We start from the raw sequence: 15753 nt of genomic DNA, 5'->3' as shown, positions 1-15753 counted from the left end.
AGGAGCAAGCCTCTTCTCTTCTGAAAAGAATGTGGCAGCTTGGCCTTTCAAAATTCTGCAGAGTCAACCAAAAAACACAGTTGGTAAAAATCTCAATCAGCACTTCACACCAAGTGTCAAGCACGGTGGAGGGGTGATGAACTGTGGTTGTTGCAGGTACAGGACCAGAGCACCTTGTAGTCAAAGAGTCAATTAGGAGCTCCTCTAAACTCTAGCATACTTGGGTATATAATGTGAGGCCATTAAACTGCTTGAGTAGGTTTTTCCTTCAGTACAAAAGAAATCCAAGCCTGCTTTAAATAAAACCGTATAGTACAGGGGTGGGCAATCTCAGTCCACGAGGGCCGGTGTCCCTGCAGGTTTTAGATGTGTCCTCAAACCAACACAGCTGATTTAAATGGCTAATTTAGCTCCTCAACATGTCCTGAAGTTCTCCAGAGGCCTGGTAACGAACTAATCATGTGATTCAGGTGTGTTGACCCAAGGTGAGATCTAAAACCTGCAGGGACACCGGCCCTCGTGGACTGAGATTATACTATACCAGGGGTGGGCAAAGTAAAAACTGAGGCTCAAGTTGAAGCCCACAGGATAACTGTGGGTCCATGGAAGCTGTCTTGGATGGCTCGGGGGAGAGAAAAAAAGTCTGCAAAAAGACCAGCCTCAGCCAAATTAACATTTTACAGCAGGTTTTATTTTGAACATACTTTCATATACAAACCAGTGACTGAGAAAATGGCTCATTTGAAGCTGTACTCTACTCGTACAACATCGTAACTTTTCTTATTACCCTCCTCAGTTTACAGTAAACTGGAATTGCAGGACATTTCTCTTCCCTTGGTGTCGGATGGTCAACTCATTTCAAATAGTCCTAAAGTACTGCACTAATTTCCTGCTAAACACTGGACTACTGTAAATATCTGGACATGATACATCACATTGTAGTTAAGCATGTCCACACGACTGGGGAAAATTACATACAGTACAAGCCATTCACTTCAAACATGAGCAAACTGGCCAAAAATCAGTTAATTATGCCTAACGTTGACATCTAGAACCAAGTTTGAATTGTAATTATATAACCAAGATGGTTTACTTTGGACACATATGTTGGTAATCTTACTTCTGAAGTGTACAATTACTTGAATCTAACAAACAGGCAATATAATTAATGGTTTTTATCACTCTACCAGCTTTGAAATGCACAAAACTGATTCCCCAACCACACTTATCAAAAAGGAGCACTCAAACTCACGCTGCACAGTAAATTTTAAGACTGAATATATATTTTGTTTATTATAAGCATTTGTAATTTTACATCCAATGTTAAAATCAACAACTTTGTGACAACCAGCTCCGATTCGCCGCCACCCCCCTCCCTCCCTGTTCCCCGAAAACAAGCTTGTTAAAATAACGTTTTCAAGACCTTTTTAAAGCAAAGGCACATTTGTCAATACGTGTTTTTAAAAAGGAAAATAAAGGCAGGCCAGCAAGCAGAGTCAGTCTGGGAAGCAGACAAAGAGGAAGTGAGAGGCTTCCGTGACAGCTCCAGCGGACCTTCGGTACCCCACGTTTCTGGAACACAACAACAAAACCTGACTTGGAGTAAAGGGCCCGGACCTGGTTTTGTCTCAGAGGGAAGGTCGAGGGCCTGAGGGATCCGAGGTGAGCGTGAAACCACACGGGCAGAAGAAGAAGACGGGGCTTGAGACTTCATTTCTCCACTTCACGCTCTAACACTTGTCCTGAGCCTCTGAGCTTTCGAGGTTAAATTTGAGTCTGTATGCAGGGGCGCTGTGGCCGGTCACACCCAGGCCTGCCTGGATGGTAGATGGGGGACCAGAAGGGCAGTTCCCCTCCCGACTGGCCTCCCTGCTGACCCTTTCTATGGACAGTCACAGCCCTGCTAGTGGCTACATAGTCTGCAAGTCCGACAGGAGACCAGTGGGCTGGGTGAGGTGGGATTGGATCCCTGCCTGAAGGTCCTTCCTCTGCTGTGTCGCCATTGGTCCCTGATCACGGGAAGATGAGTCAGAGAGCGGGGCTGTGGGGGGAGACGCAGCTCCGCGTCATACAAACACCTTGGCGAGAGCGTCTGCTCCAGCACTAGCAATGTAGCATTTTGACGGATGGAACGCCACATCGTGGATCGATTCCTCAAACTTCTTTCTGTGAGCCGTGAACTCCTGGATGCAGGTTTTACTCTCCAGGTTCCACAGACGGATAGAGCAGTCGTGACCTGTGGAGAAGATGACGAGTGAGAAGAGTTGCAGAAGTAAATTTGCGCGAGTATGAACAGCTTTATGAATAGGGATGGGTACCAGTATCTGGTGCCATTATGGCACAGTAGTAACTGTAGTAACCAGACCTACTGAGATGTCATACACTTTGGATTCTAGCCAATCATTTTACCTTTGCAAGCGTAGTAGGCGGGCCCAGGTACGTATGTTCTTTTAGAGCAGAGCTACAGATTAAAAATGCCCTGGCTGTACTTCACAGCAAAAGATGAAAACTCAGCAGCAACAAGTGCTTTAAGGTGATACTGTGCAAAGGAGGTAACACCTCGAATCTGATGAAACACCTGGCGACGCATTGAGTTTTTTTAAAAGCCGAGAAATGCACTGTATTTGATAGCTTGATGCAAGACCTCACACCACATCTACTGCAGGTGTGGGTGCCTGTTATCGGACCCGGAGTTAGCAACATCCCCCAAGAACCCGAAGAGGAGAGTCCTGGCCCCTAGCCCTGCCAGTGTAGCAGAAATGATGACGGATGATGATGCAGCAGCAGCTGTTCTTCTCTGCGTGAGTAGCTTAATGTTGTTCATGTGTAATTTACGTTCTGTGTTCTCCATTCTTTAAGCACCGGTTCGAGCACCGGCACAGTTTCAAAAGTACCGGTTTGGTACTGGTATCGGAAAACGTAAACGATACCCATCCCTATTTATGAACACTCTTATAAGTAACCCATAACAGTGTTATAGAGAATAATCCTTTAATTGTCCCACAAGGGGAAATTTGGTGAATATTTTGAGAATTCTAAACACTGTATATTTTCTTCTAACTTCAGACGCATCTAAAATGTTTCCAAGTAAATTCAGCCGACACACTGTTGGGCGAATCCACCTAATAAACCAGAAAATGTTAGTTTTGGTCAATTAAATCTAGGATAGGGAGATTCATAAGGTACTTACTGCCTGACATAAGATAAAGTCCATTAGGGTCCACTGCTAAGCTGGTGACAGCATCCAGATGGGCCACCATGGAGTGAATCAGCTTCCCACTGTTGTTGTCAAAGAACTTGATGTGTCTGTCCTCCTGCGCAGTGATGGTGATGGGTAGAGTGGGATGGCTGAGGACCTTGTTGATGTGAGAGGGAGTGCCTGTTGAAAACAGATGAGCACAATGGACTTTAAAACAGCAGCTATGAGACAGCAGAATAACTAAAGGGATGATCGGTCGGGGGGGAAAAAAAAAAAAAAAATCTCTTTTCAAAAATTTACAAATCAGGGTTCTTGGCATAAATATAAATTATGGATTTAAATGCACATGTACAATACAATTTTAGTTTTGTAGACCTCTCATAAGTTTTTTTGATGCTGAAATGCATATTTAGTGTTGTAAAACACATATTACAAATACTAAACATTAACATCTATCTCCAGATCTTTCTAAAATTAAACTAGTTTGGACAACAAGCAACAGCAGCGTTTTATTTCCTTCAGCCACCACTAGATGTTAGTAAAGACCCTTTATTATGGCCTTAACATGTCTTCAAAAATAGCTTCAACCCCTGAAAACTTTTACTGGTGATAAGCTTTTAAGGTTTTTCCTCCACCGCTATCACACTGTGCTAGTGTTGGTGTGTTAGTGACCAACAGCTCCAAACCTACCTGGCTCCAAATTGGACTCCAGACTGAGAACCAGCTGACGGGTCTCCATGTTGAAGAGGCCGATTTGCCCGTTTGTGAAAGATGTGACCAGATGAGCTGGATCACTGCACACCAGATCTACCGAGGAGGGAATTCCCAGCTCTGGTACAGGAAAAACACAAACAAATTATTTTACCTGCTCAGTTGACAAAATGTTGAAAAACGAGGATAAGCAAGACGAGTAAAGTCAGTACTTTTGTTTTCGTTGAATACTGCGAGGGCAGGTGAGGTGGTGTTGGCGTCCCACAGTCTCACCGTCCCATCCGCGGAGCAGGAGAGAAGGCGCTGGTGTGCGCTGCTGTACACCAAACCCCAAACAGAGTCCGTGTGTCCGCTCAGGGCTCCTCGCAGCACAGATGGATCTGTGAGAGAAATAATGAAGAAGAACTCCATTCAGACATCGTGATCTGATTAGAAAACCCTCAAATTACAACAAAACCCACGAGGCTGTTACCGTATGAGTCGTAGGGGTCGATGTTGGGATTGGGGGTGTTCCAGCACTGAATAGTCCCGTCGACACCGCCGCTGAAACACTGCTCCCCTGTACTGCTCATCGCCACACTCAGTACAGCACCCCTGTGGTGTAAATCATGAATCATCTATTAAACCAGCACTAACACAAAGTTTTATTCACGCCGTGTTTTGTTTTTGTTGTTTTTTACCTGTGAGCCCTGAAAGTGTAGATCGGTTCCACATCTAAGGACGTACTTCTGCAGACAAACAATTTGCATTTTATTATGACATACAGAACTAACCAGCAGAGAATAAATGTCAAAGACTTGATTAAATGCTTTAATGTGCCGTTGCACCACTGAGCTGACATCACACTGTTTAATTGTCTTATTCACAGTAACTGTTCCCCTTAAAAATGACTTCAGCTTCCTAAAATCCAAATCACTACCAGACTGTGTGTGGGCTGCAGAGTTGTGACACGGCAATAACAAGTCTTGGGAAGCAGTGTCATCAGCTCTTTGTCACACATGGGATCGGTTTCCTGTGACTGTATCATGTGACGGCACGGCAACAGAGACAAGCTCACTCCTTACGAGCTTCCAGTCAAACAGACGAGCTTTTCTCTTTAATCAGCGTCGCTCTGCTGCTGCAGCACGACACGCTGATCTCAGAGCGTCTGTGCGTTTAATTATTAAAAAACAAAAACAAAGGATGAGGTGATGTCTGAGTAAAGGCATTCGTACTTTTTGGCAGGAGCGGTCTTTTGGAGGTTCCACATCTTGAGCGTGTGGTCTTCTGAAGCGGTGATCAGGACGGGCTCCACGGGATGGAAGGTCAGAGCCCGAATCCCATCAAAATGACTCCTCAGAGTGAATTTGGGGTTCCATGTTTTTCTCATGGCGTCTTTGTTGTTTCCAATCTGAAGAGAAGATGGCAGAACTCAGCATCCAATCAGCAGAATGAACAGCTTCATATAAGCAGCAGCTCAGAGCAGAGCCACAGTTGGATGCGAAGGATTTTGTTTATTTATTAGCAGCATAAAGTAACAGTTTCATAGATTTATATATAAAAAAAAGAAGTATGATTAAAAAAAAACCTCAAAGGCAGCATAACTGTCACTATTTACTGCCTGTCATGAAAACAACTTAACATCTTTGTTAATTTTTCAGTACTTTGATAAACATCCTTTTTTTGCATAAAATAAACATCAGCCCATCTTAACACAACAAAAAAAAACAAAAAACTTTTGGAGCCACGTGACTTATATTATTGCAGTAAATGTGATCTAAAAAGATCTTTTATCTTTATTACATTTTGTTGGCAACAGTTTATAAAAACAGCTTTTTGATGTGTTTTTCCCCTGTGACTTAGACAATGTTGTTGCGATCAGAGAAAGAAAGCAGGATGCCACATAAGCTAACATAAGGAAGTAGTTTTCTCTGAAGAAGTGGTCCTGTGAGTCTTTGAATGATTTCTGTGTTTTCCTACTCACATCGTAGGCGAGACTGTCGGCCTCGTTGGCCACAGTGAGTCCAGCCAGCTCCCCCAGGCCCAGCTCACTCTCCATGGCCTCGTCCGTGCTCATTATGAAAGACTTCCCTGAGGTGGGCGGGAAGGTCAGCGACTCAACTGGGAAAAGAACAAGCAATTAAATAAACATGCAACCCGATAACTTTGTGGGCAATTTTATCTGATCTATTGTTTGACTTCTACATCCTGCTGGTATTTTTTCTGGAGCACCTTCATCCGTTCGGTTTGCATCGTGCTCGTTGAATCGGGGTACGTTGGGCCGGGATTGAGGGGCGGGTGCAGGCTGGATGTGGGATAAGTCCTCTGCATCTCGAAGGTTAGCCAGCATGTCCTGCAGCTTGGATCGATTGGGTCCTGTTTAGCAAGTCAGGTTAAGAGTTAAAACAAAAAACACACACATAAAAATATTTTGTCAAAAAGCTGCAACTACAGGCTGAAAGAAAGAATGCAGATAAAGACGGAAGGAAGGCAGCATTAAAAGGCAAGAAAATAAATTATAAACTCTGATTGTAAAGGAAGGAAAATGAAGAGAAGCCACCAGAAAAAACCTCGTAAAATGAGAAAAAGAGAAGTTGCTGAGGCGCATTCATCACCAAAGGGTGTGCTGTGTGGAGAGGGTAACTTCAGATAGAGCTGCGTTTTGAGGCGTGATAAATGAATATATAAATGTATATGTAGTGTTTACTGTGCAGGACTACAGGGCTGCATGCATTTCCTAACAGAATTAAACCTGATTGTTCAAGTAAGTCGTTTGACTGTTTTTAAAAGTCTCCTTGTGACAGAAAGCAAGACTGCAGGCATCAGCTTAGCTTAGCATACAGTCCGGAAAGAAGGGCAATAGTTGAGCTCAGAGCAGCTGCCAGGGAACCTGCAGAGACTTGAGGTAGTCCCTGGGGATGTGTACGACACGCAAACATGGAAGTGGACTTTATCTTCTAATCTATTTGCCTTTATACTGGGTGTAAAATATGTTATACATTGTATATATGAGGTTTCAGCAGGCCATGGGCTTGTCTATTCATTTGGGAATTGAGCCCATTTTTCAGGGTTTCTGGAATAAACAAAAGGCAATTAACAGCTAGAGCTAAATGTAATCCCTCTTTTGTTTCAACACATGTTCTGCGAGCAACCGGAGCCTGCTCAAACCAGATGGTCAATAATGAATATGCAGATATCTGTTTATATTAAAAAGATTGCCAATGGGAGGAAAGCTCTGTTGACTCTTACCTGTTGTTTTCATATAATGGTCTCTGAATGGGTCAAACTAACAAAACATAACAGACTAATTAGCTTCAGAGGTGGATGTAGCTCAGTTTCCTTACATTACCGTAGAGGAAGGGCAGCTGTTATGCTGCTTATAGCCAACAGATGGATAACAGAGTATATTGATCGTACAATTGAATTCTCAGCCCAGTAGAAATATTTCTCCCCCCCCAAATGTCAAACTACTTCTTAAAGTGCCAGATGATCTCCTCCACACAGGCACCAAAGTGATAAAGCTCCAACACAGCAGGAAAAAAAGCCAACTGTGTAAAGTGGTGTTACAGTCAAGAGCAGAAGAAAGTGAAGCAAACTTGTTGTTGATCTCATGATTCAATCACAACAGCAGGAAAGCAGAGCGTGGGTCTCAAAACAAATGTGAAATCTAAGAGCTCTCAGTGGCTGAATGGGTCTGAAGTGGGCTGCCATTATGAGAGCTGTAGTATTCAGCTGAGTCACTTCACTGAGTCACTGAAAAAAAATAGCGTTTAATTGCCATCAATTTATGGCAGCGGCAAAATTACTCGTTACTGTTGCATCAACATGGCTGACAGATGAGGGTAAAGATGGTGAGGATTATGTTATTATGACTGGAGAAGATACAGAAACAGATGACTGAGGGTACTATTGCTGGCCCAGATGGGACACAGATGGACCTATCGTCACGGCTAACTCATTAATCTTATATTTGACAGTGTAGAGGAGAAGATGAATACGGCTATACAGTAAAAAAAAAAAAAAAGCTTAAATGGGATAAACATGCATTGAGCATAACAATGAGTTTGGACAGGAAAATGATCACCAGAAGACAGAAGAGACATCAGTTTGAAAAGACGAAGAAGACGAGAGACAAAAAGATAAATGAAACTGAGGAGCAGCCAGAGACGGAAATGAAATTTTGTTTTTGATTTTAGGCTTTTTGGCTTAGCTCAGGAAAAGTCAGGCTCTACAAAGAGAGGAGAGGGAGGGAGGCAGCATCGCCCGACAGGACTTACTCTTCACCCCCTTTTTCCCCTTGCGCTCCTTTTTGTACTCCTCCTTGAGTTTGGTTATCAGGCCCGGGTCCACGTCCCAGGCCTCAGAAATGGGAACCTGCTCGTCCTTTTCTACACAGGGAGAACAAAACCAGACCGAGAGGCTGTTGAGGAACTGGCCTGGTCGAGGCCCGATTTGCCTCGCAGGGCCAAGGCTCATGCTCTCCTGGAGGCTTCCCTCAGGAGAGCAGAAGGTCTGAGGTGAGCACCTTTGACATTACATAACTGGGAGCAGCATTTTCAGGCATCTCTTTTAATCTGCTCACGATTTCTTTTCCAGTCTATGTAAAAGTAATGGCAGGGTTGTTAATGTCATGTGGCGGGTTCTCAGTGCTAAATCTGACCAGAAAAATCATCCCATGCATAGTCTAGTGTACTGACTTTAGGTTTACAGATGACTCAACACTAAGATCTGTGGTCAGAGTCAAAGAAAACACCTCAGCATGACATTAAGCCCATTTTTTTTGATCAGTGAGATACACCGGGAACACACAAACAGGAGTGGGATGCACATTGTGGTCACAGGTTGGCTGGCTATGGGAACACACGGCGGAAAGGATAAGAAACTATGATTAAACATAAACTCCCAACATCATGACTAATGACCACAGCATGATATGTGAATGACAAGTACTCCATGAACGGTCACCAAACTGAAAACAAGATCTTTACATTTACTCACAGATAATACAAAAAGGAAACATTTTGATATCATAACTGCTCTAATTGTATCTAGTGTCTGGCTAATAGTGTCATCCACTCCAAACTCTGATCTGTTGGTGATTAACGTGTGACTCACCCCAGTCTGTGCCGTCCCCGGTGCCTCTAGTCTCTGGCGAGGTGTCCATCTCGTCAGGACTAGACAGGAAGTCGAAGCCCTTCATCACTTCCTCTGTGTCAGGGTCCTCAGTGGTGTCCATACTGGCGGGCGACGTAGACGATGCAGGCTTCTTCCTGATGATCTGCAGGGAAATCATTGCCGGCCATTGTTAATAGTATAGTAACAACTTCTGCAAAAACACGTGAGAACAGAAGGTGGGAAGGTCGACTGGTTTCTTACCGTCCTCGATTCCACGTTAGTCCTGTCTTTCCCCTCGCTCTCCTCTTCCTCGTCTTCATCGCTGAACTCAGCAGCTGCATTCTCAATGAACTTGAAGGCTTCCAGTACAGCGCTGGTGTCAGAGAGCTCCGTTTTCCTGTTGAGTGAGAATGATTCATGCATTAAACACACAGCTGCACTAACTATGCTTTTAAAGCAAGCCTTTCAATTCCATTATATCAGCTTTATTTGACTTTCATTTTCAGTCATTCTGTGATATACAAGGAGTGTATAGACACCCTTAAAGGGTGTATGCTCACCCTCTGGTGCCCTTTGTTGTTGCGTCTGTGCCGTTGACCAAAGGCTCGGTGCTCGTGCGTTCCCCTGTCCTTCCAGCTCCATCCCCGGCTAGTCCTAGCAGTGCTCGGACTCGCTGGGACTTTACATCTAAGATGGTGTCTGTGTAGCCCACCTCCTGTAGGTACCTGGAACAAAGTAAGAGGATTTAAATATGGATGCATATGGTTTCCCCCAAGTTTTTAAGTAATATTTGTGCAGCAGTAAAGTCCTGCAGTGACGCAAAGAAAGACAAAATTAACCCGGCTGCGTTACTTTTACTGTCTTGACCTCACCATGAAAGACACAAAAGCACTTCTCGCTGTTAAAAATGTCTCTAACAGTCAACAGTCTCACCACGACAAGCTACTCATCAGATATTACACCTGCCCTGTGGGGACGCAGAAGAAGCTTTAGCAATCTGAGCGGGCGACTGAATGAAAGGGAGGGGTGTTTTAGCACATTATTGATCTGTCCCATGACACGAACTCGTGAATAAATTGGCTGCATCATCAGGCGGCATGTTGGGGCAGATGATGTGTGAGGCTGCCTGATGGTGTCTGGTTTATTTACAATGACAGACTAGAGAGCAGGATGATAGGATAACCACACTCTTGAGTGTGCTGGGTGCACCAGAGGAAAGGAAACACACGGAGCAGGTAATGATGGCTGCTGGCCATGTGAGGGAGCCCTTTCCCACACTTTCTTTTTTGGCCCATAGTAAGTAGACTGACACAAGGGACAAATATCTCAGAGAAATGTAAGCAGAGGTTGGAAATTGATTAAACTTGATTCAAACCAACGCTTTCTGCTTATCGGGCCCATTCTACGTGTTTCTACAAAAGGGTTTCAGTTTTCTCGGTTCTGAGTTTGAACACAGTGAAGAAACAGCAGAAAAAAGGTGTGCATGTGACTCAGGGAAAGGCTGTCATGAGTTTGACGTAACTGATTTGCAATGTGCAACTGCCAGGGAAAAAAAATTGCCTCCAGCAATGATTAAGCAATTAATAAGCTTGGAAGCACACCATTCCAGTAATTTGGACATTTCAGTTCTCAACAGAAGACGTCGATTTCAGTGCAGTTAATTTTAGCGAGTTTAGTAGGTTTCTGGGTTGAAGACAGTTTTTTTGCTCGAGGTTTAAAAGCGCGTGCACTCACTGTCTGAGGAGCTGACGGCCTTGTTTCCAGGACAGCTGATTGTTGAGCGATCCAGAAGTCTCGTTCTCATTGGCCTCGTCTGGAGAGAGACGAGGAGGACACAAATCAGGGCAGCGCAAACAGACATTATTTCCACTCTGTAAACACGACCGAGACATTCCTAAATCACAGCAACCATACACTCGTGTACTCAGTTTCTTTCAGTCTATAAAAGGTTAAACACACTTATAGAGAAAAGAGTATGGTTTCTCTTTGAATCGTTCCAGTGAAAACGAGTTGATTTATTAATAAACTCACTTAAAAAACAAACAAAACAAAACAAAACAGCTTTAAACAAAATATTTACATCCTTTAAAAATTTTTGTTCATTTGACAAACTGGATTTTGATGCTGCTTTGACTTTAAAGTGGATTTTCAAAAACTCACTGTCACCAGCTTTTTCCGTGACGTTAAAGCAAAAACATTTGATGTCGTGTGATGAATTCTAACACCGCTGAAACGACTCGTCTCTGCCCCACCCGTCTCATGACATACTAGAAAGATCAACAACGTGTGCTGGTGCTTCCAGCATCCAGCCCGACACGCTCTGTCTTTCTATGACAAACAATGAAGGTTTTCAAAGCTCACTTTGATACTTTAAGTCAACAGTCCGTTGGCGAGTCAGCTGGGAATTTTGCATGGAGCACAGAGACGCGTTAATGAGGTTTAGACTGGGTGGGAGAGTGTGCGTATTTATGTGCGTTGCAGGGTGGAATTGGCAGGGCAGAGAGATGAGAGTGCCTTAAAAACTGGGTCATGCCTAATTCAAGAGGGTGATGAGCGGGCAGGTGTGCCACCACACCAGCAACACCTCCCACTTCTCGTCTCTCACTCCCCCCACCCGCCCCCATCAACCAACACCTCTCCCCTTCACCTCCTCTCATTCATCAACACTTCAAGGGCTCGGGTGCTTTGAAGAGCTCTGATGAATAGAGATGAGGAGAGGAAATATCCCAATCTGACTTAACGATGGCAGTGGACCCAAACATGAGAGGCCAATTAAACTATAATAATATAACAAGAAACAGGTAGCATGCAGATTTCAGAGTGATGCTGCTGTTAAATAAGGTAAAGGAAAACACGCTAGAGATGGAGAACTGATGCCCAGCATCAAAGATTAATTTGTGCGAATTCTTCTAACTTGGTTTTAGTCATGCAAAGAGATTTGGTTGCATTTCCCAGAATTCTTGGATGTACATTCCCAAGCATCGAGCTCATTTTCCAACAACTGTGTAGCTGCTTTCCATCAGCAGGTTGAACTAGAAATGGCTACATTTTCACATTTCTACGCTCTTAAGGACTTCTTATCTATGTTGAGCTGAGAGGGAGTTGCACCCCTCACTTCAACACTAGTAGCTTTCATTGTGTGGACTGTTTCTGTTTTGATTGTTGTTCTCACAGCATTAAAGAAAAGCAGTCATTTTCATTACAGCTTACCAAGCAGATTAACAAATAAGTTAACAGGAAAAGGAGCACATTCTCGCAGTTGTGAGGCTACGGCAAGGTAATACTTGTGCTGTTTGAAAACTCATTACTGATTTACTGTTTCAGCTCCAATTACATTGTTTCTAGAAATCGGTTTTCCAGAAACAATGTCACTGTCACCCTGAATAATCCTAACCATTTCTCAGGGACTGGTTTCTATGAAAAACCTCTAAATGCTCTAGAATGAAATATTTGTACTATGGCAACGAAACCTAATCTTTCACTATTCAGGAACTTCTGAACAGATCTATCGAGACAAACAAGATTCAACACGATCGCAGGAGCTTCGCATGTGTAACCATCCTGTCACCAGAGGTATGTGAACTCAACAATCACAGTGATTTAGTGTGAGGAGGTGGAGCTGGCCGTTTGGGTCTCCATGGACTTACCCGAGTCGTAGCTTGGAGGCTTCATGTCACCTTGGTTTAACTCTGTCCCATATTTTAACTTGTGGTACTTGGCTCTGGGAGTAAAAGAGAGAAAGGAGAAAAAAGGGGGACAGAGGCAAATAAGTAAACAGGATTGATCAGAAACGGCCCAAAAAAGCTATTTAAAAAACTCATTATGCACAATATTTGCATAATAAGCTCCCAAAGTCAGCCCAGCTGCAACTTGTTCTACTTCTCACAGACCGGTTAGCATAAACAAGAGGCACACTTGTAATAGGAACGTAAGACAGCGTGTACCGAATCATTAAATAGCATATTTCTGACAGTATATAAAACAGGACTGCTTTGAACTCGAATTTCCAGCATTTATCGGCTCATCGTAGTCTCCTGTATACGAGTGAACATATTCAAATTAAATTATTTGAATGTTTAGAGACAAATAAGGAAACAGGTAAATATTCACATTTGAGCAGCTGAAACTAGTAAATCTGTCTTTTTTTTTTTAAACCAAAAAAGACGACTTAATCAGTTTTCTGTTAACAAACAATTAAGTGACTAATGTTTTTTTCAGCTGTGGGGGATAATATATGCCAACTGACATAATAACCTTTTACTCTACAAGCCTTTAGGTTACAGTCGCTGAAATTTTATTTAATTTGTTTGACATTTCCAGTTGCTGTTCAAAACGGATAAACATTAATGCAGTTTACACATACAGTGATGACATCACAGTTTCAGGTGATTCAGCTTTCGCAATAATGACGTGAAGTTTCTTCCAGTGGCTTCACACGCATCCACAACAGTGGAGTCCACACAAGGAGCGCTTGTGTTCACTCATGTCTGTGATGCAGAGGAACCATCACATGAGAGCGGTGTGAAGCAACCCCCATCAAAATCTAATTCATTTTAAATTGGGTACACCCTACATTCAGAAAGCCATTCCTGATATTGCTTTGAGATACCCTCGGAGACATGACCGGTTGCTTAGCAACCAGGCATAGTGGTAGTAATTCTGGGTTAAGTGTTGCTCCAGAGGCAACGTCTGTAGTGATCTCACTGGAGAAAAGTAGACAAATACATGCTGCAAACAGCCAGAAGAAGATCTGACGCTCAAACCCAGAACGATGCTCCTCGCAGAGCGCATGGAGGCAAAATATAACTAACCTCTGAGGTGACCGGAGGAACGAGAAAGTGCTAACCCATTCTGACACCTGTCTAACTCAGTTGTGTTAAGGCCCTCATTAGCCTACACAATCTCCCTGCTCCCAGATCTAATTATGATACCTGCAGCCAGCCATTTCATTTGTTACCTACCCCAGTTTTCACTTTCTTGTGTTTAACCTTTACTTATCCAGGGAGGACTCTGCTCACTGTCTTGGTTCAGCAATGCTTCTTCAGCTCACAGGCTTCAAACACAATCAGAGCCTTCGACTGTCAGCCACAGAGCAGTTACATACATCCTGTGTGGTTGCTGAGACAGTGATCCGAGTGCCTGGCTACATAAAGAATGCACTAAATCACACTTACAAAAATCCAGAGGCCTATTTTATCAGTTTAAAGACTGTTAATTCTTCAAGCCCCGCTGGGGTAATGTGCTCGGTGGCTTAGAGACACTTTAATAGAGATGTGTAGACATCACTGACATCTCTGTTCCAGTGTGCAGCCATGCTTCAAAGAGAAAGGGAAATGCAAAGTGTTGTCACCACCACTACTACTGCATCGCCCTTTCGTCTTGGAAAGAACGTGCCAACGGTGACCTCGCCTTTGGTAGAGAGAGGACTCCTACTCCTTCCAATTCTGTCCTCCTGCTGGGGACCGTGCAGCCATGAGCATCTGACAGCATACAAAGCGTTCATGCCAACACTTGCTCTCAACTGGAGACATAACACCAGCTGGACTCGGGGGAATCTCTCTAGCACTCTGCTTCTGCTGACACCAGCTGGGACAGAGAAAATAAGAGGAAATTTTGGGGGGGGAGGCAAAGAAAGCCCACTACTCTTTAAGCATCAGTTTAGCTCCGTGGCTGAGCAGGCGACACGGCATATGGCTGAAACACAGCGGTTCGAATCTTTATCAACAAATCCAACGTGATGCTTTGTTGACTAGTGAGAATCTGACACAGCTACGGTACCCCTTAAAACAGTCTCAGTGGCAGGAACCTTTTTTTTTTTATTATAAAACCTGAAAACACTGCATTTGTTGGAGACTTGCTGAGGTATGTGTGTGCTGTGGGTGGGCTGCAGAAGAAGTGGGTGGTAGGGCACTCACCTCTCTTGCTTCAGCGCATACTCGAGCATTTTGATCCTTCTGACAAGGTCTTTCTTCAAGTTCTCCTGGCCTTTCCTTTCCCCCTGCAGGAAGGCGATTTGGGCCTGAAAACACAAAAATAGGACTGTCAGTAAATAGCTGAGAGAGTCACAGTGGTTGCTTTTATAAATAGAGCTGACGTCTCAGAGGTTTTGCCATCTTAGATATTAGTTAACGACGTCAAAGAGATTTTCAGATGTTGCCTCACATCTGAAAAACAACTTCTTTTGTCAAGACTAAAATAGGATGATGTCAAATCAATGTGTGTGGCATGATGGGAAATACAAAGCCTATCTGTACTATTCTATTTTAATCTAACCTCCTCACTCCCCCCACGCGGCAACCGTCCCCCTCCCTCTCCACGCCACTGTCTCTCTTCACTAACAGGCAACAGCTGTTGACGCACTCGGTCTGAGTCAGCGTTACATTACATTGCCGGGTACCACACGCGTGCGGCCATGTGTGCACACATACACACTCGCAATGACAGCGGTGTAGCATACAAACTCACGGTGTAGCATACAGTACATGAGCTGCAGCAAGGGCACTAAAAACACAATCCAGTGTGAAGTGTTTTGCTGTGTAAAGAAATTTTTAAAAGGAAAAATAATTATCAAGAGAGGTAAAATTACTCTATATGGTTGTATTTTATGAACCTTATTATGCCTTTTCATCCATTAAAGCAAAGCTGGTATGGCTGGTTTTCACCTTTTGAGTCCACCATGCACGTCCTCATGACAAATATTTTCCTGGTGACACCGACATTAGCAGGAATCTCAGAGGACTTTGGCAGGT

General features: G+C 43.7%; 1 protein-coding gene across 2 annotated transcripts in view; it reads right to left on the bottom strand.

The window, feature by feature from the left end:
* Positions 1-669: 669 nt before the first annotated feature.
* The window catches only part of LOC113034784 (striatin), a 28017-nt gene continuing 12933 nt past the window's right edge, over positions 670-15753 (bottom strand). Inside the window, exons 2-17 of one of the 2 annotated variants that reach the window (XM_026189809.1) lie at positions 14920-15023; positions 12652-12725; positions 10739-10817; positions 9565-9729; positions 9266-9401; positions 9005-9167; positions 8167-8277; positions 6122-6265; positions 5874-6010; positions 5125-5300; positions 4591-4638; positions 4383-4504; positions 4123-4290; positions 3890-4030; positions 3191-3379; positions 670-2236 (exon numbers count right to left, since the gene is read on the bottom strand). In XM_026189809.1, the coding sequence (XP_026045594.1) occupies positions 2067-2236; positions 3191-3379; positions 3890-4030; positions 4123-4290; positions 4383-4504; positions 4591-4638; positions 5125-5300; positions 5874-6010; positions 6122-6265; positions 8167-8277; positions 9005-9167; positions 9266-9401; positions 9565-9729; positions 10739-10817; positions 12652-12725; positions 14920-15023 (2127 nt within the window). In that variant the 3' untranslated portion in view covers positions 670-2066. The remainder of the gene's footprint in view (positions 2237-3190; positions 3380-3889; positions 4031-4122; positions 4291-4382; positions 4505-4590; positions 4639-5124; positions 5301-5873; positions 6011-6121; positions 6266-8166; positions 8278-9004; positions 9168-9265; positions 9402-9564; positions 9730-10738; positions 10818-12651; positions 12726-14919; positions 15024-15753) is intronic. The other variant, XM_026189810.1, reaches the window with a different exon arrangement.

Source organism: Astatotilapia calliptera, chromosome 13, assembly GCF_900246225.1.
Source record: "Astatotilapia calliptera chromosome 13, fAstCal1.2, whole genome shotgun sequence".
NCBI lineage: Eukaryota > Metazoa > Chordata > Actinopteri > Cichliformes > Cichlidae > Astatotilapia > Astatotilapia calliptera.
The sequence above is the reverse complement of the archived record's forward strand: the minus strand, read 5'-3'. Positions and strand labels throughout refer to the sequence as shown.